This window comes from Carassius auratus, chromosome 3 (genome assembly GCF_003368295.1).
Source record: "Carassius auratus strain Wakin chromosome 3, ASM336829v1, whole genome shotgun sequence".
Lineage (NCBI taxonomy): Eukaryota > Metazoa > Chordata > Actinopteri > Cypriniformes > Cyprinidae > Carassius > Carassius auratus.
Window position 1 is genome coordinate 22,053,590 of NC_039245.1, and position 25,938 is coordinate 22,079,527.

At 35.7% G+C, this 25,938-nt stretch overlaps 1 protein-coding gene across 2 annotated transcripts in view; it reads left to right on the plus strand.

The window, feature by feature from the left end:
- Window positions 1-16,983, plus strand: part of prkar1b (protein kinase, cAMP-dependent, regulatory, type I, beta) — a 48,591-nt gene extending 31,608 nt beyond the window's left edge. For both annotated transcript variants that reach the window (XM_026214535.1, XM_026214527.1), the window contains exons 7-11: window positions 1,434-1,592; window positions 3,483-3,543; window positions 8,231-8,352; window positions 14,757-14,838; window positions 16,552-16,983. In XM_026214535.1, the coding sequence (XP_026070320.1) occupies window positions 1,434-1,592; window positions 3,483-3,543; window positions 8,231-8,352; window positions 14,757-14,838; window positions 16,552-16,724 (597 nt within the window). In that variant the 3' untranslated portion in view covers window positions 16,725-16,983. The remainder of the gene's footprint in view (window positions 1-1,433; window positions 1,593-3,482; window positions 3,544-8,230; window positions 8,353-14,756; window positions 14,839-16,551) is intronic.
- The last annotated feature ends 8,955 nt before the right edge of the window (window positions 16,984-25,938 follow it).

Genomic DNA, 25,938 nt, shown 5'->3' on the forward strand with positions numbered 1-25,938 from the left:
TAACACGCACACACTCTCATGAAGAAAACAGGCACTTTCTGTCACTTAAAGTAATATATGACTGAAGGAATAGTTAACCCAAACATTTATCATCATTTACTCACCCTCAAGTTGTTCCAGACCCCTGTATGAATTCCAAACTTCTGCTAAACACACACACACACACACACACACACACACACACAAACACACACACACAAAGATATTTTGAAGAATGTTGGTAACCAAACAAGTTGCTGGCAGCCATTGACTTCCATAGTATAGAAAAACAAAATTCTTTAGAAGTCAATGGCTACCAGCAACTTGTTTGGTTACCAACGTTCATCAGAAATCTTCTTTTGTGTTCAACAGAAGAAAGAAACTCTCATAGGTCTGGAAAAACTTGAGAGTGGGTAAATTATGACAGAAATTAAATTTTTGGGTGCACTATCCCTCTAATATGTGACAGTGGGCTTATTGCAAGAATAGTAAGCCCACTTTCTCACCTTGAGTGACATGTTGGCCGTCTCTAAGGAGGCTGTGACCCAAACCTGTTCCAGTGGCCGGTCTGAAGAGAAGAGATACCCGTGGAATGTGTTTGAGATGGCTGGCAGGCCGCCCGGCCCAGGCTGGACAGAAGATGAGCATTTATTTCTGCCCCATGTGTTAGCTTTCTTTTGTTATCTCTCCTCATAAATTCAACGACTGGATTGTGTGTCCACAGGTGAAACCTAACCAGCCTCTGTGGAAAATGCTTCTCTGTGTGTGGCTGTTGAAAACCACATGCGGACACACAGATTAACTGAGATATTGGTAGCATCTTACGGTTATGCCAAAAGGGAAGACAAAACTGGGGAAAGAGTCTTAAGGTGTTATCTAATTCCTCGTAAGACACCTTAGAGGATCCAACCAGGTTGAGAAGATAGAAGGAGCGAGTGTGTTATCAGATCACCTGTCTGACTATGAATGCCCTTGACTATCACTGATATGAAACAAGAGTGATGGACACAGTATTCATTTTTATAATATTATTCAAAATGTAAAAGGTGAATTTCACAAGAAATGTGTGAAGGTACCATTACAGTCATGACAATATACATGTCATGATAATAAATGCACTTCAAAAAAAAATTTTTTTCAATAAATTATATTATCATATTACATTACATTGCATTATTAATGCAATTTAGATTTTATTTTACATTGAAGTAGAATCAAGAATTTTGGCAATCTTGGTATATGCTTAGTTGTGCCGAAAATCGTAATACTCCTAAAAATGGCCCAATGGATAAAACCAGTCACTAATTCCCAAAGATTTTTCTGTTTCATTCAGAAGTATTGTGGAAGTCAATTGTGTTGTAAATGCTGTTTTGTTCAATTAACCATACGAATTATGCAAATTATGCAATTAATGTGCATTATACAAAAATAAGCAATGGTCTTTCCCTCTGCAGGTGTATGTGAACGGTGAATGGGTGACTAGTATTGGAGAGGGTGGTAGTTTTGGAGAGTTAGCCCTGATATATGGAACTCCTCGAGCTGCTACTGTCAAAGCCAAGACTGACATGAAACTGTGGGGAATAGACAGAGACAGCTACCGACGCATCCTCATGGTAATAACACACTCACACACTTACTAAATAACATCAGAAATCTCAGAATTGTCCTTTTTGGGTGAACTGTCCCTTTAAATGACGCGGCCTCCCTCCATCCACTCAGATGAGAAGCATGACATTCCAGATTGAAACTTTTGACTAAACTTTCCACCCTTTGGCATTCTTTAAATTAGTCCTTACTGTCTCTCTCAGCGGCGTAATCTCTAGCAGTGTTTGTGTTTGAAGAGTGTGTATTTGTGTGTGTTGTGGGAATGAATAAATGAATATTTCTAATGGCCTGCAAGCTTCCGTGGAAACTGAACTCCACAGAACCTGACAAGGAAACAGTTTAGAATTTTCTGTCAGGCCATCGTTTGTTTTTTTCTTTCTCTTTAGTGTCTTCCCCACTTTCATATGCAGACACAGACTTTTCAAGCTGAATTATTCTCTTAATACACACACACACACACACACAAACACACACACACATACTGCGTTCTGTCAGATTTCAGCTATGCTGAGTTGCTCTTAATTAAACCAATAAATTATTGTGTGCGTAGCTGCAGTCAATTAGAGTCAGTAATTCATAACGCTGTTTATAAAATGTGTCATATTCATATGTCCAGAGTGTGCATAAAATATTGACGCTGTGCATCATAATGTGTGTGCAAATATAACTGGACTTTATAGAAAAATAATCTGAATATTTTCCAGCCATTCATTGAAATTATTTTAGAAAAATATGTATTTAATTATATTTTTTACATGAATGAGAATTTTTATGCTTTTTTTTATGATTGTACAATTTAATTTATAATGATTGTAATAGAAGATATAATGATAAATCATTTTTTTAGCTATACTGTATATTATTCATTTAAATATATTAATTTATTTTTTAATTATTCATAAAAAAAAAAACTACAATCACCCCTCGTTTTCCAATTAATAATACCCAATATATTGTAATTATTCAATGCATTGCCCAGACTAACTTACAAGGAAAACACAGTGTATTTGGTCAGTTACTTGAGTAGAGATGTAAACATAAATTAAAATAGAATGTGCCATCAGAAGTGCTTCAGTTCACATTATATACGCATGGTCTTTCTCATTTGCTCCAGTAAAGAGATCCCCACCGACACATATTCAAGCTCCGCAGAGTCTGTCTGTAGAAAATAAATACTGTTTATTTAGGAAATGTGGGTGAACTAATCCATTAAGCTTGACCAGCACTTGGCGGAGCGCTGTAGATCACAATGTCATGCGTCTTAGATGTTCTGATGTTTTTGTATCTTCTTCTCAAACACCAGGGGTGGAGAGGTCACTGACCTCATAAGAGAGAAGAGCTTCACCGTCACTCAGTGACTGGACATTTGCGTATATTCGTTTCGTTGTCTCTGATTTGAAGTTGGTATAATTAAGAAAGTTTTACAGTCCATTTTTTAATTTTTACTCATAAAATTAAATGGACTCAGATGACACAATTGTTGACATGCAGTAAGAGAAATAAAAATCTGAGCAAGCCACATGAGATGAGTCAAAACTAAAAAATATGTCTCCTCTTCTCCTCCATTTATCTCATTCCTGTCTTGAAGAAACAATTGAGACAATACGATGTTCTTTTGTGATTTTTCTCTCCTACGAGACCGTCTCCACTTAATGCATTTCTGTGTATAAGAGCGAGACGGAGCCGAAACAGACAAGACTAGGCACAAAGCCCAAACTTTCCTTTAATCTGGATGTTTATAGTTCTTCTTCAGCAGAGTGTTTGAGGAAAGTCCCCCGGCATTGTTCTCAGCGCCGTGTTTCTTATTCTTGTCCCGTAGAGATTGATTAGAGGCCAGCAGATTCTGTTACCTGATGTCCTCCATGTGTCTTCTGACTGCTTCTTCAATGTTTTTCTAGGGAAGCACGTTGAGGAAGAGGAAGATGTATGAAGAGTTCCTCAGTAAGGTGTCTATACTTGGTAAGTAATGAGAGCTTAAGTAGAGTCCAGTCAAACCATTTCGATCTGTAAAACCATTCTAAAGTAAATTGTTGCATTAAACACAAATACCTTGTGTACATGGGGAAAAATAGTCAGCGAAAATTGTTTTTTTTGCATTAAATGCAACTCAAATTTGTGTACTGTACTGATAACATTTTACAAGTCTCATTTGTTAAAGTAATTTGTTTAATTAATAAAAGCATGGGTTTATGCTTGATTTACACATAAATTAGCTGCACATGTTTTATGAATGAGGCCTGTGGGGTTTAAATAATCTGAAAACCTCTAGTACACAGAAAAAAAGTTGGTCTACGATATTCTTTTGGAAATTCATAGTAAATTTCCAAAAAGTGGTTCTGTGGAAGCTGAAGGTTCTACACTTTTTAAAAGTAAAGGTTCTTTATTAACATCTGTGGTTCCCTGAAGAACCTTCAACATCCATGGAAACTGTCATGGTACAAAAGTTTCTTTATAGTAGAAGAAGGTTCTTTAGATAAAAAAATAAAATAAAAAAAAGTTCTTTACACTTACAAAAATAACTGTTGACTGTGTTCTTTTGGGAATCATAAATGGTTCTTCTATGGCATCGCTTTGGAACCTTAATTTTGAAGAGTGGGTGCTGGTTTTAAAGAACCCTTATTTCTAAGAATGTAGCTTTGATTGACAGACAAAGCTGTTACACAAAATGCCAGTTCTACCCCGACGTGCAGTGGTTTTGTTTGGTGAGAGAGACAAAGAGGAGCGAGAGAGATGAACATTAAGACGGTCAGATCTGCGGTGACCCCTCGTCCTTCAGCACCCTGAGGTCACTCGTCGTTCTAAATGAGGTTATTAAATAGCTGAACAAACACACTCCTCCTCTCGGTTTCCTCTGGTTTTCTTTTTCTGTGTGTTCTCCGTTTCACAGCCCTGTCACGGCCTGTCTTCAAACGACCAGCTCTCTCGCTCTCTCGCCGTCTTCATCGCCTTTCAGGGGGGCATGTTTTTGTTTGCGCAAGATTTCTTTGAGATTGCGGTGAAATCGGCACTGTTTAGTGAAGTCTTGGAGTGTTTTACGATGGTTTGTAAGGTCTTGACACTTTTGATTTCTTACACATTAACAAAAAAGCTTTTAAAAAATATGAATTTTTATGTTGACTGATTTTGAGGTGGTTTTATGATTTTGACTAGTAAGCAGTCACTTAAAAATCATAAAGAACACCCTGAAAAACCACTTAACAATGTGCTAACAATCATTCATAATAATGGCTGGCAGATGCTGAATATATTATTCATAATGTAATCATTTTGACGTGGCTGGTGATATAAACATAAGCAAAGTTCAATTGATTGTTTTTTTTATTTACATTTTTTTTCATTTGTGAGTATGAGAGTGTTCTCTGATTCTACCATTCATTTCTATAGAAGTTTACCCAACTAGGATGTTTCACTGACTCAACATCCAAACTGTTCCCAGAGGTATATAAAGCAAATATTTCAGTATGTCATATTTATATATATAAATAAAAAATACTTATTAAATATAAAATATTTAATATTATTTAATATTTAATATTATATTTATGAATGTAATATTATATACAATATATTTTAATAACAAAATTATATATATATATATATATATATATATATATATATATATATATATATATATATATATATATATATATATATATAAAATATTGTCTTGTCTTCATTATAAATAGGAAAAATAAACAATAATAAGCAAATGTTTATTTTTATTGTCATGTTGGAGCATGTAAATAAACCATGTAATAATTAAATATTTTATATATATATTAATAAATAAAAATAATTTATTCTTTGGTTAAATTTTTTTTGGAAAACATACCTTAATTATTCATATTAAAAATATATTTTTTAATGCATTAAGATTAAAACTTAAAACTTAAGAAAAAAAAACTTTCAAATATTACAATATGTATTGAATTACAATTTTTTTTGTACAATTAAAATTTAATAATTAAAGATTATATATTAATATATTTAATATTATTAAATATTAATTGAAATTGTATATTCTGTCTTGTTCTCATTTAAAAAAAGCAATGATAAGCAAATATATTTTTATTGTCATATTGGTGCATGTAAATAAAAATGTAATAATTAAATATTATATTTAAATATTTAAAATATTATTAAATCAAAATAATTTTGTTTTTGCCTTCATTGTGTGTTTTTGTATATTACATTACAATATCCTAAAAGAGTACGGTGCTAACATAGACACCAGCATACACACTCTTTTTCTTAGCTGAAGCATGCAATGTTGTTTTTTCCCTCACTAACGGCTCATGTTACGACTGAAGCAGGTGGACCTCTGCCCAGGCGTGAGGATGTCTTAGCCAGCCTGATAAAGTGACCATTAGTCTGGGGCATGCAGACAGACCGGCCCCAACACAAACACCCACCTCAGCCACACACATGACCGGTCACCCCTTTTTAACTTTTTCATCGTTAACACTATATGAGAATAATTGTCCGTTACTGTCCTCCATTGGGATGTTGGGAAATGAAGAATGACAGAGAGAGCAAACAGTGAAGGGCAGAGGCGTTCATTATTGTTTGCAGCTGGAGGATGGAGTGGCTCTGCAGAAGTCCAGAGGGTATGAGTGTGGTCACGGTCGTGTGTGGTACGCCTGTGTGATGGATGCTGGAAGGTGGGAAGGGTTTGTGGAATGGGGTGGGTATTGAATGATGGCTTTGGTGGTTTCTTTTTTCCACGAGCAACAGAAGCTCTTCTAGGTCGAGGTGCAGTCCTCACATTCTGCAGGAAGTTTTGTGATAAGCCTGGGTGTCTTTCTGATTAGTCGGTTTATTTATTAAAGCATTAGTCGGAGTCTCTGATGACACACCCACTGCTTGCTCAAGGACCACCAGATGCTCGTTGTACACACACACACACACACACAAAGGTCTTTCAGTGGTCTCTACAGCTGTTTGTTACTTTTGGTTAGATGGATATTCAACAAGTTCTCATTTTAACTTCTATGCCTTTTATTTCAGTGCATTGCTGCTTTGTTTGCACCATGATGTTTTAGTATTTTCAGATTTATAACATCTAGAGGTGTTATGAATCACTCGTTTTCCCAATGCATTTATCACGAATGCCGCTGATCCATACACATAGATTTTGAAACATTTTTGGATCGTGAGTTATTGCTTCGGTCAAGAATTGATTTAAGATGCTAAAAATCGAATGAGTTGTGATTTGGGAAAGTATTGTTCAATATTTTAAAATATATAAATAATCATTTACTTGCATGCACAAATTAATGGAGATGTAGCACACTATCATTTGCATCCTCATGCACATGCCAATAATAAATAGGCCCAAATATTACATTTAAATTTTTATTATAATTTTTTTATTTGTTTATTTGCGTTAAAATCACAGCTATTTTCTATAAGATGAAATACGATAAAAATGGGATCCAGCATTGTTTAAATAGCAAATGCATTTTCACCCATGGGTGTGCTGGTCTAAAAAAGAGGTGTGTTCAGGCGCATTGTTGGTGCCTTGCTTTTTCAGGAACTAGACCATAGAACATAGACCAACTCAAACCTAGTCTATGGCCCAATATATATATTTTTTGTTATTTAAAGAGCATGTTAGTAAAAAATTCACCTCTGGGCGGATCCACGATGCGTGTTCACTTTGCTTATTACACACAGGGGTGTGCAGCATCACACAATCAAGCCAAATATAAAAAATGAAAGGATTACAGTGTAAAATAATATTATTGTGTAGGCTACATAAATATAAAAATGTCATACATGTCATAAGGGATAGTCTTTGCATGTATCAAAATTAGGCAGCTCTGTCTGCTCTCTGAAGATGCGTTCGGTTAAAATTCTGCCATTTAAATAGCAAATCCACCAAGGCATGAGAAGTAACTCTCTCTTAAAGGGAATGGGAGATGAGACTCTGATTAGTTTATTGCATGCTATGCCCCAAAACACACCCATTACTCATTTGGAGAATAAGAACAATGCTTTTAGTCCATGCGCCAGGAGCGCAGACCATTTTTCCTGTCGTTATACCTGCAAAAGTGGATTTGGAAACCCCTGAGTGAACATGCACCGTGCTCTTTAGACCATGCACTTAGATCGTTAAAATAGGGCCCTTAATGTGTTTACGTTCAGGTTTCTGTGTGCAATCTTAAAAGAATAGTTCACCCAAAAATGAAAATTCTGTCATCATTTAGTCATCCCCAAGTTGTTTCTTTCTTCTAATTAACACAAACGAAGATATTTTGTAGACTGTGGGAAACACAGTATGGAAAAAAAATATATTGATGACAGAATTTTGTGTTTTGGGTGATCTGTCCCTTTAAATAGTTTAAATAGTCTTAGTTTTTTTTTTTCTTAAGACACATTGTGAGAAGTATTTACATAATCATATGAATACACTTACCTCATTGTGAATTGGATTAAATCAAATTGTTCCTGAATTAAAATGTAAACCTATGAATTGTAAATTAAATTGATTCACTCTTTCCCCAAATTTTCACACTCCCCTAATAACATTGTTATTATTATTATTGTTGAACTTGAATTCTGAGTTCAAGCGTTGAAACTGTTCATGCCCCTTAAGATCTGAAAAGGAAAATCTGATTTAAAATGTTTGGCTTGTGTCCTGCAGAATCCCTTGATAAGTGGGAGAGGCTGACTGTGGCCGATGCCCTGGAGCCTGTGCAGTCTGAAGATGGAGAGAAGATCGTAGTGCAGGGAGAGCCTGGAGATGATTTCTTCATTATTACAGAGGTATGTGTAGAAATGACTGTTGGTTCATTACAGCTGTTAAAGAACAATCCTACCTTTTTGGTAACCACATTAACAGTCTTTTAAGTACTTTCTCACTAGAGGAGAATGGCTCTCCTTTGGTTCTGCCCAAGGCTCCCTGAGGAGTTTGGATTTCCAGTACTTTTGGAAATCTAATTTGTGGTATCCTGCTTGATTTCATATTGATCTGACTCTCTCCACACCTTCTAAATCAATCAAACCGAGCTTTATGTCATGCGTGAGAGCCCCAGAGTCGTTTTCAGACAACCCCTATTGTTAGAAACATACTTAATTAGGATCAGTATCATGAAGCTTAAACTCTGAATTGTGTGAATATTGAATTATGACATTGTAAGGGAGTTTGCAGTGGAGTCCTATTATATATTGAATATAGTGTGCATGTAAGTTTGTTTCTGCTCGTTTTCTCTATCCTCTATTGAGTTAGCTGACAATCTCGCTCTGTGCTGTCAACACCAAAGAGCACATTTACATTTCTGAAAGCCCTCGTGGTGCTGATTCAGCATTCTTCTCATTCTCTGCCAGATCTTTGAACAATATTTTGATTAACTCCACATTTATGAAGATGTTGTGAAGTCTGGAGGGGGCTCTTTTCCCGTCCGTGTATGTGCTCATATTTTCAGTGCCGCTCTCGTTTTTCCTTCTCATTCTCCATTAAAGTTGCAGAACTAATATCATCAGGCTGTTGAGTGAAGTGGAGCTCTAAACCTTCATTTGGATGCCTCTTGTTCCTTGACCTGTGCTCCCATGAATCCACCTGTTTATTCCTTGCTTATACATGGTGATTCCTAAGGCAAGGTTGGGTTGGTGTTTTGAACAAACCTCTAAGTACTAGTAAAGTTTGGTTCGTAACTCTTCCTGAACCACATACATGAATGATATCTCTAATCACAAGGCTCGTTGAGGAGATATAATGGATTGATGATTTATTACTATCAGACAGAATTCCCATTGAAGGAGAAAATTGATTTTTGGGTTGGCCTGCTCATCATTTAGATAAAACATTCCTGATGTTGAGGAGCCAAACATCACACAGGTGAAACTTTGCATTACTGTAGTATCTGTTAGATTTATTGTGAATTTAATGGAGATTGATGACGCTCAACCTTTTCTGTTCTACTCTGCGTTCTATTCTGTTCTAATCTATTGTATTTGTTCTATTCTGTTTCTATTCTATTGTAATTGTTTGTTGTATTCTATATGATCTGTTCTGCTCGTTTTCTTCAGATATATTCTGTTTTGTATTGTTTTGTTCACTTTGCTCTGTTCTATTCTCTTTTTTTCTGTTTGCTATTCTGTTTTCTATTTCAATTTTCCTTCGCTTTTTTGTATTCTCCTACTCCATTATGCATTTTTATCATCTTGTGTTCATCTGGGTCAGGGAAGAGCAGTGCAGAGGGACAGATAAAAATAAATGAAGAGAACTTTAGCATGAGACACGGCTCTGCCTCGCTGCCTGTTTGTCTCTTTCTCTTCCTCCGTCTCCGCCTGATTCCCAGCGCGGGGTGGCCAGCGGTTCAGTGATGGAATGTGGGCTGCAGACTTTCACACAGGGTCAGGCCCAGACTCCAGACCTGAGCGAGGGAACCAGAGACGGCTTTACAGGCTTGGGAAGGGAGAGATGTGTGGGTGTCATTGTCCAGCTCTGGTCCCATAGTTCTTCCTTTTGGCTTCTTGTTTGTCTTCTTGACAGCCACTGTGAACAAAACTTCTTCCTTTTATTCTTCACCTCTTTCATTTTTGTGGTTTGGACCATCATTCATACACACACCCACGACTAATTACACACTAAACAGGAGGATCAAAGGACACATATTGACAAAAAGTTGGTTTCCTGCAGCATTAAAACTGACATGTTCTTATTGATTTATCACATTATGGTTCTGCTCCAAAGCCTAGTGAACTGCCTTGCTGTCTCCGTCCAACATCAGGGTGACCATGTCCATACACACTCTTTTTCATGGACATGTCCTGGCCAGGATTTCCAAATAGCCTAAAATATCTGGGATTTGGCTTTATTTTTCTTTTTTGACATGCTGTCTACAGTCATCATACAATCTGTCTATCTGTCTGTTCTCTATAGATCATACATATTCTAGATCCCACCTTCTGGCACCCTTTAATTCAATTATGTAAATTATGTACCATGCCTGCATGCTATTGGTCAAACTAATTCAGCATCTTAGTCCAGTTTATATTGGTACTGTTTCAAATACTCTGTGTTTGAAACAGTGTTATCTTATTATCATTAAGACACTCTTATCATTTTTATTAATATATTTTTTTTATTAGTTTTTATTATGTCTATGTAGTTTTTTATTATTTTTATTTTAGTACATTGTTTAACAAAATGAAAATTCTTTATATTTTTGTTTTATTTTGTTATTTTATGTCAGTAATATAATTATTTTTTATGTTTTTATTTTATTTTTTTATATTATACTTTGTTTTGGAAAACACTTGTTGTTTGATTTGATTGAGTCACACAGCAACTATGCATAGATGCATCACACATGAATGATTTCACCATGTATAATGTTCCATCATCTTAATTTGGGCTGTGGTAAATGTGATGATTCATGGAAGGGTTTATTACCCATACAGCTGTTGTCAGACTTAATCGTGTGAGAGCAGAAGGCCAGTTAGAGATCTCTGTGCCATACGTCTGCTGAATTATTTGCATTTGGGTGTTTGTGTTCGTATTTTGTGTGTTTTAAATAGGTTTTCCCACAGATGCTCATTGTGAGACTTTTAATTTAATAGCAATGCAAAACCAACAGCTCCAGGGCATCCCTGTGATGTCATCCCCCTGGAGAGCACGTCCCCAGCCAAGATCCTGCACATACCAGGACACTGATCCACTGGGGACAAATCGAAACATTCAAAGCTTAAAACTTAGCTTAAAAGCTTTTTTTTTAAGAAAAAGGAGGAAAGAAAAAAGTGGACTCTTTCATTATGTACCACATAATTACAGGCACATTCAAATCGGAAAAAGATGAAAGCCATCCTTGGCATATTAAAAATGCAATGTTCTGACTTGTTTCCACATTTTCTTTCAGGGTTAGGTCTTTTGCACATTAAAGTTATTCATAAGCATTGCAAGTAAGAGCTGGTCAGAAAGGACTGTACTTTTGTTTGAGAGACATATATGTCTAGTCTCAGACTATGACCTGCCCATAGATAGATAGATAGATAGACAGACAGATGGATGGATGGATTTTTCTCAGCTTGCCACAGTGCTTTTTGGGATTACTGGGATATATGTGATTACTGCCTTACATTCTGGCCAAAAGACGGAATGATTATACTAATCAGTAATTTGTAACTTGTAAGATAAATAGTGATGTGTGAACGAGCGTGAGAAAATCAAACGTTAAGTATAGTTCCGCCTACTTCATCCCATGAAAGCGTGCACAAATATGCATTCCTAACATGCACACATCAATGCAGGAGATGCAGAGGAGAAGATTCATTAGTATTTCAGAATCAGAAAGAGCATTTATGCATTAAGGCAAATTAGATGGTGTGGTTCTCTTAAAAGAGACTGAGTGGTGGAGAGCCGCCCGTCCAGACGCCACAACCAGACTTTACTGAACGTGAGTAAACAGCAAGTCTATTGGCATCCCAAACTCTTGAGTTTGAGCAATTGAGCTTGATGCCCTCAGGTAAAAATGGTAGCATGTACATATCTGCATGAGCTACTTTAGCTATATGCTTGACTGAACTGGAATGTTTGTGTTCTAGATAATGAACAAGATGTTGGCAGTGTGTCTGATTCTTCATATTGGCAGTGAGGCAGTCCCACAGCTGTGGACCTCTGTAACACAATGTCTTTCCATCAGCAGATGTTCGTACAGTGCATGGAAGAGCCAAGCATCATGTGATTGAGACACAGCAAGTAGTACGGTGTTTTGAGATCTGTCAGGTAGTCTTAAATACTATATTACACAGCTTTGTAAGTTAGCAGTGAAATTTCATAGACGTAGACCTGATTTTGTCATTTACTGAAGAAAATCTGTCTAGTGCTCAACCATGAAACTTGTCGGAAGTTTAAAATCATTGGTTACCCATAAACCAATCATATAAGATTTGGTTATGATGTGTGTTATTCGCCGCCTCGACCACCTCGAATTTCCACCAAAAACACAGGAATGCTGCGAGAACAAAACCATCGAGCGAAATACCAGAGTGAACATAGCAGTTCACAATCACAATTACATCACGGCTCTCAGCCCACCCTCTGTTCATTGATTGGCCGGCTGTTTTGGAGCCGGAGGAAAACTGGGAGATGGTTCGCTATCTCAGACTGAGTATCTCAGACTAGTTTCGAGGGTGTTGATATGCAGTTTCAGAAGTGTTCTAACTGATTTTAGCACCTTGTTATGTGACTGTTATATTATGAATATTATAGACTGAATATTATGGTTGGTTGCTAGGGTGTTGTAATTGTTGTTCTAAGATGTTTTAGCACTTGTGGTTTCCAAGGTGTTGCTACAAATTTTCCAGGTGTTCTAAGATGTCAGAAATGTCAAAGTTCAGCTCAAAATTGACCATAACACCGGGATCTTTACAATTGGGGAAAACAGTACAGAAGAACCATTTAGTTTTGAAGGGGCATAATTGTGTTTCATCAGTGTAGCAGTGGAAGTTTAATGTTTATAATGATAGAAATAATAACTCCAGGATACAGCTTTGATGGACACTATCCTTGACCCTTAATTTTCATACTTGACCCGTGATTTTCCAGTCTTCCTAGCTGGATGTTAATGTCAATGGGGTCAACTATGTGCTGAAAGCTCCAAAGAGATCCAGTAGTGCTACAAGTGAGACACAGCCATGGGAAGTGGGGCGATATGTTACTGACACCTTTGACATGCGCCATTTAGTCTTCAGCAACGCTGTTTAAAATCATGTCAGTGTCCACTAACAGTTTGAGTGTAGACAACAACTCCTTTGAGAACAAACAGCTCAGGTCTGGCGTCCATCAAGTGTTTAGCCTCTTCTCACTGTATGTGCTCTGTCTTAGTAAAAATTGGTATGCATTGCACTGATTTCCACTAATAAGGAAATGAAATCCAATCAAAATTGGACATGCAAAGTATTTCCCGGCTACAAATTGTTGCTGTTGACGTGCAAAGCCCTGAGTGACACAGCAAAATAGTCTGTAGATGACCTCTTGACCTGCTACCAACCCCCACATTTACTCACTAAATCCTAGTTTACTCAGTTACATAAGGACGTTGTATTAATCTAATTATGAATCAAGCAGATCCAATAGTGCTACCAGCTACAGCCCTGGTCAGTGGACAATAATCTGTTACTGAAGACTTTGACAGATGCTATGTCAGTAATTATCAACACTAGACTGACACTGGTTTATAAATATATATTTAATAATATAAGTCTGCGAACACTAAAAATATGTTTTTTTTAATTTTATTTAATAATTTAATAATAGTTGGGTTTTATTTGTTTTAATCAATTATTATTATTATTATTATTATTATTATTATTATTATTATTATTATATTTACATTTATATTGATGTAATTAATCTAAATTTATGTATTTATTTAGTGATATTTATTATAATATAATAATTCTAATTATTATTTTTATTATTCATTATATTTTTTATTTCTTCTTTATTTAAAATTTTAATAAATGTATTATTATATTATTTTATATAATATTTTTATATTATTTATTCATTTATTATTTATTATTTTTCTATATCATTTATGCACATTTAACTCTTTTATTACAGATTTTTGCCGGTTTTATTTAAAAAAAATATTTACATCACTTACTGTAAATTTTTCTAATTATTGATTTACATGCTTTTTTTTTTTGCATTATTCACATACTTCATTTTGTACTGATTAACTGCTTTAGTGTTTTCAATGTCTGTAAAGTGACTATGAATGGAAAAGCCCTGGCCTGTGAGCCTCCCTCATTTTACTGTTGTATTGTGGGTAATGTATTTGTCCTTGATGTGACAAAACGTGTGTGTCTCCTTGTTTATCTTACTAAATGAGTTTTTGCATTGTAGTGTGGGCCGCTACATACAGTGGAACTCTATAACTGTTGAAAAATCTCAACACTGCCAGGCCCAGGTGTGCATGTACAGAATGTATGTGTGTGTCGGTCTATAAAGTGTTTTCGTATGTGTGTGTGTGCGAGTCACAAAGTTGTCTAAATCCTGTACACCTGCAGGCATACAAAGCAAATAATCTCTTTTTCAATAATCCTTCTGAAGTGTCTCAAACTTGAGACCGTGAGCAAAGCTGATCGGTCTTCTTTTTTTCTTCTTTTCGTAGATTTCCTTCTCATTAAATCTGCATATCACTTTCTCTTTCTCTTCCAAGGGTACAGCATCTGTTCTGCAGCGCAGGTCTGATAATGAGGAATATGTTGAAGTGGGCCGCCTGGGTCCGTCTGACTACTTCGGTGAGTGTTGTGAGGATCGTAGAGCCTGCAGCGTTGTGCCAGAGTCTTGTAAATAAGAGAACAGAAGTGCCTGAGCCAGACAGGAAGAGTAGCTTTCCTAACAGGTGGCAGTTCGTCATGTGCAGGGCTTGCAGAATGTAGATCTGTGTGCTTGTTTACCGTCAGTGCGGTTTACACTGCTGCACCACAGGCGCACTGATCTTTGGCTTATCACACGGCATAGTGAGTAAAGTAATATTTACATTATATAGCGAGACACTGCTTTTTGTATTGTGACTGTATAATTTCAAAGCGGTGTGTTTGTGTTATCAGCATACAGCAAAGGCAGTGAATTTTAACTGATGACTGCTTAAAGATGGAGAGAGACATTTCTGGAACACTAGTGTCACCAAACAGAATGGGAGAAAATGTGATTGTTTTAAACAGATTTTCGAAATGCTTAAGGTTAGGTTTAGGTTGGCCAGTGAGGTAGTCCCTCCTTAAACCACTGGATTGTGTCAGTGTTGCACTGTTAGGCTGCTCAAATGGCGCAATTACTTATCAGTTTCTGCTTAAAAAAATAAAGCAAATGTCTTTAAATGTTTAATTGTCTTTAAATACTTTATTGTTATGATTTTTTCTTTAAAGGGGTCATAAATGTACACATTTGTATAATTTAATTGACTTATAAAGTCAATGTTCTTACACAAACAGAGCAAAAACAGTCATAATACAATAATAGAAAATATAATAAAAAAGTGTATAATTATTTGCATTAATATATTATTTATAATAATGATGATCATAACTCTAATTTCATCTAAATATTATTACATTTAATTATTTAAAAAAAAATTATTATATATTTATGATTTTTGCCGTGTTTTAGTTCTTACACAATATTTATGTAACATTAACATCCTTAACATCATTCTAATTATTATTTTACTTGTATTTATAATAATTATGATGATGATGATTATCATTACACTAATTATTACTAAATGTTGTTATATTTAATTATTTTGAAAATGTTAAATTTCTTATATATTTATGATTTTGGCCCTCTATTAGTTATTTTTATGTAACATATGCATCCTTATCATTATTCTAATCATTGTTTTAATTACATTTTTAGCATACTGTACTTTGTCTTGTTCTGATTAACTACTGTTTGCAACTTTAGCAAAATAATATAGAGAAGCCCTGACATGTAATCCTCCCTACTTTTATTTTCAAACATTTAGTAAAACCACATATTATTGTATTGCAATTTATTTATTTTTGTCCTTTAAAAGTCTACACATTCGTGTCATTATATACATTCAGTGTTCTTGCAAAAACAGTGCAAAACCATAGACTTCTATAAGTAAATAAACTATTGCTACGACCAGCTGACCTCTGTGTAGTGGCATAGTTCACATTTGTTCATTAGGGATAGCCAGGTTACTAAGTATTAAACTTGTTGTTAATTATGTAAATTTAAGCAGTACCAAAACAGAGCCCTGAGGGACACCAGACCTGATGCCATAACACATTTGTGATTTCTTTTGTCAACCTAGTATTAATTAATAACCTGGATGCCTTGAATATTATACGTTTTGAATGTTAGGGTATATAAGATCAATTTTATGCCAGAGGGAAAAAAAAGTGAGAAAAAATCCAAATTAATCATATGTACCTTTTGAAACAAGTCATTAAGCTAATCTATGTGTGTTTGTTTTATTTGTTCAGGTGAGATAGCACTGCTACTGAACAGACCCCGTGCGGCCACTGTCGTGGCCAGAGGTCCGCTCAAGTGCGTGAAGCTGGACAGGCCTCGTTTCGAGCGTGTCCTCGGGCCCTGCTCTGAGATCCTCAAGAGGAACATTCAGAGATATAACAGCTTCATTTCCCTCACAGTTTAACCCAGCCATCCGACACTTGTCTAGACCTCTGGCAGGTTACTTGGTTGCCTGGTTGTATAAAATAATGTGTGAGGTAGGGGTGCGCGATAAATATTGTGTGATAATTAATGCGCATCTCGTCAGTAAAGCCGGTTCTCTAATCAACGGTAAATTCCATCAGTTGTGTGATTTTACATGGAGCAGCTGTTACTTCACGGAGCCGTTGTTAACTGACTAGCTGCGCAAATCCACATTCATTATCAGCGTTTATTTGCGCAGCTAGTCAGTTAACAACGGCTCTGTGTAGCAACAGCTGCTCTATGTGAAATCACACACCTGATGGAATTTACAGTTGATTAGAGAACCGGCTTTACTGACGAGATGCGCATTAATTATCTGACGATATTTATCGTGCACCCCCTAGTGTGAGGTACTTCATCAGTTTTGCTTAAATCATTAGCTTAACTCTAGTTGAGTTGCTCTGAATAGGGTCGACAGTAGATAATAATAACTTCTTTTGTGCAGCCAAGCATTCAAATTTTTAATTGCGAGAAGCACAAGTGCTCCACCTTTCTGCTTTTTTCCTTTATGTGATTTTCTTTTTCATATATGCACTTTGAATTGACCTATGCTGTCACAAAGCTTTATTTCTGCAGATTAGGAGAGGAAATGAGGTGCCTATATAGACTGATATGAAACTTCATGTGGCATGTGTAAATGTCCTACAATACATGATGCATGCAGACCAGAGATGCATTTTGTACACTTGCAATTCAGCGTTGTAAGGGAAGGTGGTATACGAATGTGTTTACTTTGAGGAAAGAGTTTTTTTTAACCTTTGCCTTTTAGCTGTGTGTTTAGCATGCTGTGTTTAACCCCTCGTGGGTCAGTTTGCCATCTTGTTCGAGAGCTCTGACCCTCTGATGTGAAATCTGTTTATTGAAAAGTGTTTTTTGCTGTTCTATAATTATATTTTCTTCTTGGCTGTTCCATCTATCCTTAACCTTTTCGGAGTTGTGTTTCTGCAGCTGGAATTAATGGGAAAGGGTTTGTTACATTTTAAGACACAAGTTTTAATAGAGGACAGCTATAAAAGGGGTTTTCATGGGAGTCTCGCTGAAGTTTCAATGTGTTGTAAGAGTTAAATCTGTTGCTTTTCTTTTGTTCTTTACAATGCAGTTGTATTACACACAAATGCACATCCACACACATGCTCTTGCATCCTGGGGCCATGACATGTTTGGGTGAATCTCATGAAATCTGTCAAGAACATTTCCAGGTCGTATTTCACCCCAGTTCCCCAAAACACACAAACACACACACGCAAAATTTTGGGCCGAAATGTGACATTTTTGTGTGTGGTTCACCGGTTTATTATGAAGTACTTATGAAAATGTTCCAGAATTGAATAGAAATGATAACATTTGTTCTCAGTACCTGCCTACAAGAGCATTTTGGCCATTGTTTGTGTTCAAAACATTTGCCTGTTTAATTCACCTGAGGCTCAAAAGTGCTGTAGTTTTTGTTTGTTTGTGGTGAATTAAGGAGAGTGTTGGTTTTCTGCAGTTTGGTTTATTTCAATGAATAAGTTGAAGGTTATTTGAGTGAATTTGGAAGGAGCAATTGTGCATGCTTTGTTTTTTGTTTTTTTACAAAATAACAAACACACACACACACACACACACACACACACAGCAACTTTTACACACTTTCTGTGACTCAAATCTTTAGGCCAATAAAGAAAAGCTTCTGAACACCATTAAAAGTCTTGTTGCTGTTTAATGCATCTGTTTGTCTCTTGAAACCCCCTTTGATCTTTTCTAGATCACCTTATCATTCTTCCTGTCTGACTCTCGTTCACCCCGGATCTCTCTCTCTTTTGCTCCCACTGTCAGTCAGATGTCAGCTTGTGTTGTCAGAGGAAGGGGAGGCCAGCGAGATTAAACTGGAGCTTTTGGCTTTGACACATTCCATCTGATCTTAACTGCACTAAATCAACTGGGGAATGTACTCAAGCCTGCCAGTCAACCACTTTAAACACACACACACACACACACACACACACACACACAAACACACTTGATTATAAAAGTTTCATGCTGAATTAACAACTTATTTCCATTTTGTCTGTTTTTATTAAGAATTTATTTTATTTTACTTTACATATCAGTTGTTTTGCACGTTTTAAGGATATTGATGTTTGTGTGTGTGTGTGTGTTAGTTTTCGCATGCTTTTAAAGGAATTTTTAAATAGTTTGCTTGATTTAAATGTATTAATTTTCTCTTATTTATCTGTTTTCTAATAATTATTAATTTAACTGATGGAATTATGTATGTATTCATTTTTGCATGTTTTAAATGTTATCTTTTTTTTTTTTACCAATTTTGTTTTAATTTACTATTTTAAACTTTTTTAATTATAATTAAATAAGATTAGATTTTTTAATTCTTTGCATGTTTTCAAAATTTGCATTATCTTGCCTTTAATGTTGCTTTAACTGTTTTGCATGTTTTAATGACATTAGTATTTTTTATTAGTTTTTAGATATAAAACTTAATTTTTCATGCTTTAAAAAAATCATTTTCAGATTTTTATAGCATTATAATGTAAGATTTTTATATTCTCTTTTTTTAATAATTATGCTTTTTATTTCATTAGTAGAGTATATTAATTTATTTGCATTTTTAACAAAATTAAGTTTTGAATTTGCCATTTTTAACTAATGAGGCATTTTAATTTAACTTTCCTAATAAGGCTTTGTAAATTCTTTGCATGATTTTTAAAGCTTGCATTTTTTAGCTTTTTATGTTCCTTCAATTGTTTTGTTTGTTTGCACCACAATAGTTTTTTTTAACAGTCAGTTTATTTGGAGCAGATTTGCAGCTGGAGTCTCAGTAGATTTCATTACCAGCACCCCACCCCGTCATGAATCATTTAACAGATTTGCTCCTGACTGTTACTGTGAAACACTTTGATATTCAAGCTTAAATTGTATAACTACTAACATGTCATCTTAATGTCCCAAACTAATCCCTGTATGGCAGTCTCAATGTATGAACATCCACATTACAGTTAAATCCTGACCTGCTTGAGTCGAGCACTGGGATGCGCTGTCAGCTCTAATGAGAAAACAAGAAAGAAAGGATCAGAGGAAAGGAGGAGCAGAGGTCACTCAGGAGAGCACCAGATCAGGTCAGCAGATCACAATCTCTCTGAATAATGGAATTCAACCAAAATTCAAAGGAGTTAATGGAACAGGAAATAGAGCCATGATCTGATTACAGTTCAAACACTGTTCTGTCTTTTGGAGTTTATCAATTTCAGCCGGAACTCAAAGCATCAAATATGAGAACATGCACACTAGAATTATAGACTGACAAATTCAGATCTAGTAATATGAATTTCCCCCATGTATGTACAGTATGCTTGTGTGTGTGTGTGTGTGTTGTGGGCTAAACTGAACTGTTTATTTTTATAACCAATCAAAGATTTATGACCAAATTCCCACCGGACATTAGACACTTAGAGGATTCTCTTTGATGTGTTTCCTGTTTGGTGATGTAGTGTCCATTCACCTGCCTATAAAGAAGAAAAACAGCCCAATAACAGTTCAGTAAGCACAAGCAATAGTTCTAATAAATCATTCATTCATTTCACTCTTTGAATAAAAAAATAAAAATGACCACTCGTACAAATTTTTGTTGTGTGCAGTATACATGGAACCAGGATGGTATTAGTGTCTTAAGTTTTATAATAATTAGTATTTTTTTAAGGATTTTTGGATGTGTGTGAGACTTGAACTGAAGACAAATGCCTATTATCATGTAAATTACAGCAAATATTTTTAGAATTTGAATGAACCACAAAATTTAGGCAAGGAAATAACTAAATTTAATTTCATTTAAATTTAATTTAATAAGCTAAAAAAATAAAACCGTATGTATGTATGTATGTATGTATGTATATATATATATATATAATATAATTTTAGGTACTTTTTAGGTAATTTTGTTAATTTTGTTTACATTTTAGTACTAAATAACTAAAATGAATAAATAAAAGCTTAAAATAAAAATAAAAACAGACCATTAAAAAAATAAACTAAACAATTCTTTATTTTCAGGGTTGCTGAAGTATGCAGTGTGTACTAGTGTTATGCTACCGCTGTATTCCAAACGTGGCCGGTGTTAAGTAGACATGCACTTCACTGGCACTGAGAGCTGCTGACACACACACACACACTTTAATCTGCTGGAAGGATGGAAGAGTCTCAGGGGGGCCATTAACCACTAACAGTCACTCAGACAGTATTGAGAAATGAACAGTCCATTATTACTTCTGAATTCTCTGATCGATGGATCGTTGTCTTCAATCACATGTGACCTATACTTGAGGTCACAAGATAATTCTGACCCCAGGGGGCCTTTCCATCAACCGCTGCATGTGACAGGGCTGACTGAAGCCATTTAGATCAAAACTTAAATATACACGTTTTATTTCAATTTATTTGTAACATTGTGAAAAAGAAGTCCACTTAGCATTCTTTTAGAAAGAGTGCTTATAAGGGAAATAATGTGCTTTAAATGAATATGCGTGAATATGAGTAATGTTTTATTACTCTTGATTGCTTTTTTAGTTCCACATAGTTTACATTTAAATTCAGTGTAATTAGTTATATTGGATATATGCCATTTCATAATTGCTTTGTCATTTTTAAAGCTTACTTTCAAATGTACACGCATTTATGGAAAACTAATAAATATACAGTATGTTATTTTATTTTATTAAAACTTGTATATATATTTATAATTACACATTTGTAATTGAGTACCTTTAAACATATCTTTAACTGTAACATAAAAAAGTGCATTCCTGCGTTATTAATTTTAATATTTAATATTTAATAATAAGTTTTTTATAATTAAAAGTTTAAACTACACTACAAGTGCACATTTAATGTGGTAACAATCGTCTAGAAAATCTGGAATTCCTTAGCCGCTTCTGGATCTGTTGCTTTATTGCTTTCATTTAACAGTACAGAGGCAAACTCCTCTCATTTTCTTTTAAAAGCTGGCAGCCTGCCTGTGGCTTCCAGAGGAGCTGCTATGCATCATGGGAGGGGGCTTTTAACAACATGAATACCTTAATGTGTGTGAACAGTTATTGTTGATCACCTACATTGGATTCCCGTGCCACACACACTCATTTACTGCAGCTAAATCAAAAAGAGCTGGAGCTCCCCATTCACATTGTGAACACAACAAGATCCAGGGATGTTTATAAGGGCCTTATATTACTACAAGTCTTACAGCCAAGAAACACCTGTTTGTGATCGCTATAGCAAGCACTGTAGTGTCTGTTTTGGAGTGTTTTGCTTTAATTGCCATCTTTATGGTGAGTCAAGTGGTTAGTTTTTAATACAATTAAAGAATGTGGCTTGTAAATTGGAAAACGTAAGAGCAAGAACATGCACGCTGAGGGAGTGCAGTTGCAAATACACTGAAGCATAATTAATTTTTTTTCCCACAATTCAAATTTTTAATTTCACAGAAATAAAGCCGCATCAGAGCCAATATGATAGAGACTAAAAAATAATTGTTTTTAATTTCATTGTGTTTTTTTATGTTATTGCATTGTTTATTTTATTTTAATGCATAGCATAGTTTTAGTATATTGTGGTATTGGATTTTGTTTTGTTTTGTTGCATTGTTTTATTTTACTTGAATTGAAGTGCCTATTATTTTATTAAATTTTTATTTTTTGTTGCATTGTATTATTATTATTATTACTGTTGTTGTTGTTGTCATTGTTATTAATTTGCATTGATTTGATTTGCTTTTTTGGCATTGTTTTATTTCATGGCAATGCATTTTTTGTTGCATGTTAATTGTATTGCATTGCTTTGCTTTGCATTTTTTATTATTGTAATGCATTACATTTTTTATTTTATTGCATTTCATTTTATTGCATCCCATTGCATTAATTTATTTTATTGCATTTTCACTTTTTTTGTTTAATTTTTTAAATTAATGCTCATGCCAATAAAGTGCTTTGATGTTGACAGTTTGACAACTGATAGTGAATCGAAGAACTGAAATGAAACACTTTCTCCCTCAGGTTTCCTTACAGATCTCTCTTCTGAATAATCCCTTGTTTTCTCAGACTCCTCAGCCTTGGGCAGGACTCCAGATTGAGCTCAGATGAAATGCAGAAATCTTACAGATTTCAGGATCGTCTGCTTCTCCTCTTCCTCCCTCATTCTCTCCCTCACATTCACTCTAGACAAACGACCAGAGAGATGAGATGTGAGCCGATTCTGACATCCCATTTGCCGCAATCAAGGGCTTACAGCTCTAATAGAAATCTTGTTGGGCTTCTTCAAAGAGCCAGTCAACTTAGAGAAAAGTCTGTCATTCTTTTTCTTCTCTTTTTCTGTTGTTTCATAGCTAAGTGCATTGCGAACATTTCGTCCATTCAGAGATGTGAAGCACTGAAATTGTATATTCTGTGGAATGTTTTAAATGGAGGACACTGACAGTGTTTGGCCTCCGGCGGGGGCCAAGGTCAGACCACCAAGATGTGGTAAGACCCCTGTCTTCCTCTTTCTCTTTTCCCACATTCCACGCTGCTCTCACATGTTAAGAAGTCGAGCATATGACAGGCAGCAGAGCTGCAGCAATTACCCCAGCACACCTCCTCCCCGAATTTCCCGCTTCCTCCGCTTTTTTAAAGAGGGAAAATAAAGAAGCACTGTTTTACAACAAATCTGTTTGAGGGCTGCGTGTTAAGGCTGGTCCACGGTGTGTGTGGATATGAGTTCAGTGATGTTTGGCAGGCTCTTTTATTGCAAAGCAATTTATTGGTAATACTTATCGAGTTGTCTTTGAGATCTAGGATAAACTCAATTTCCTGGGTCAATTAAATGTTTTATCACACCTATAATCTGTATGTTAAGATGGCAGGAGCTTAACTGTTTGATCCTATCTCCTCATGTACTGTATGTGTGCATGAGTGGGTTGTGTTGTTTCTTGTGTTCAGGACCACTGCACTTCTGAGTGATGCTATGATCTTCAAAGAAATCACATAAACATTGTTTTTCCAAGGATCTATAGGACATGCCGTCTTGGAGATATTGTGAAGCTTAGTCAAAATTGTCTGCTCACATTCCTTTATAACAATGTTTCCTTTGTGCTTTTCATTTATTTAACTCATGTACCTGGACATATGTTTTCTTATTTTATCTTTTTATATTTTATTTTGTTGCATAGTATTGCATTAAATAACTCCTTGGATGGCACTGCTGAGGTGGATTTTATTATTTTATTTAACAATGACAATACCAACAATGACCTTGACAATAAAGACCTAGACAAACTCTTCGCATGCTCTTTAAAACATTTTCCTCGCTTCTTTGTCCTCCTCCTCCCCCTCCTGCTTCATCTCTAATAGCTGACGACTTAGCCAAATTTTTCATTAATAAAATTTAAAACATCAGTGCACAATTTTTTCATCCTTTCTAATCTACTTGTCCGCTTGATCCTATTCCATCTCATCTCCTTCAAGACAGTTCTCCTGCAGTTATACCTGCACTCACTCACATCATTAACATATCCCTCCACACTGGGGTTTTTCCCTCATCATTTAGACAGACTCGTATAACTCCTCTACTTAAGAAACCACCCTCAACCCAACTCTTTTAGAGAACTACAGACCAGAAAAAAGCTAGAGTGTTTTCAGGATTTTGCTATGTGGTTGTCAAGGTGATGAGATATGGCTCAAGTTTTTATTTCTCCTGAAATAGCTACACAAATAAACCCTTAACTGTAAGTATGGACTGTAAACAAAACACATGAGGTTCAAAGGTCAGACAAACAAGTATTCAAAATAGTTTCATAAAACATCCTACTATTGCTATTGCTGATGTAGACAAATGAACCCAGTAAATGATCTGGCAGAGTAAAGGAACGAATCCGAGTGATAAAGCAGGACTGACAGGAAACAATAACTCCACACGTACATTCTTTGACTGTGATAGTGTCTGAGAGCAGATGACTCTGTAGTACACACTGGGTAGAGGTCAGATTCCTTGGTGGAGTACATTATATACCTTTGGACAAGAATCTTTTAATTACCTCTGTATAAACAGTGTGTTTGTGTGTGCGGGTGTCTGTGCTGTGTCATCACTGAAGCTCAGGGAGAGTTTCCTTTAACTCTGACTCACACTGATATCAGTGGAGGAGCAGACGAGTGTGTGAGCTTGTCTGGAGATGAAGCTCTGTTTTGTTTACTCGTTGTGTAGTTTGGTCATGTAAAAAAAAAAAACAAGTCTGAAAATAGCTTTTACAGAGAGCTTTATTGATAGAGGAGCAGCCCTCCTCCTTCTACTCAATCTCCAGCAGTAGTTGAGAGTGTAATGAACTATCTATCTATCTATCTATCTATCTATCTATCTATCTATCTATCTATCTATCTATCTATCTATCTATCTATCTATCTATCTATCTATCTATCTATCTATCTATCTATCTATCTATCTATCTATCTATCTACCTGTCTGTTTGTCTGTCTGTCTGTCTGTCTGTCTATGCGTGTGTGTGTGTTTGTGTCTGGCTGTCCGTCTATATGTGTGGGTGTGTGTCTGTCTGACTGTCTCTGTGTGTGTGTGTGTGTCTGTGTCTGTCTATGCGTGTGTGTGTCTGTCTGTCTGTCTGTCTGTCTGTCTATGAGTGTGTGTGTGTTTGTGTCTGGCTGTCCGTCTATATGTGTGGGTGTGTGTCTGTCTGACTGTCTCTGTGTGTGTGTGTGTCTGTCTATGCGTGTGTGTGTCTGTCTGTCTGTCTGTCTGTCTGTCTATGAGTGTGTGTGTGTTTGTGTCTGGCTGTCCGTCTATATGTGTGGGTGTGTGTCTGTCTGACTGTCTCTGTGTGTGTGTGTGTCTGTCTATGCGTGTGTGTGTCTGTCTGTCTGTCTGTCTGTCTGTCTATGAGTGTGTGTGTGTTTGTGTCTGGCTGTCCGTCTATATGTGTGGGTGTGTGTCTGCCATCTGTCATGCCACTGTTCAATCAAGTTCTTACATTATAGTCTTGTAGTCTTTCACTAGCCTATTCCTTGGCTCTGTTACTAACTTTGTAACTTAAATGTTCGCATTTTTCCGCTAGGCTTCTGTCATTCTTACTCTCTTTGCCTTATAGGACTGCACTGTACTTCTGATGTAGCTTGTGGAAACAAACAGTC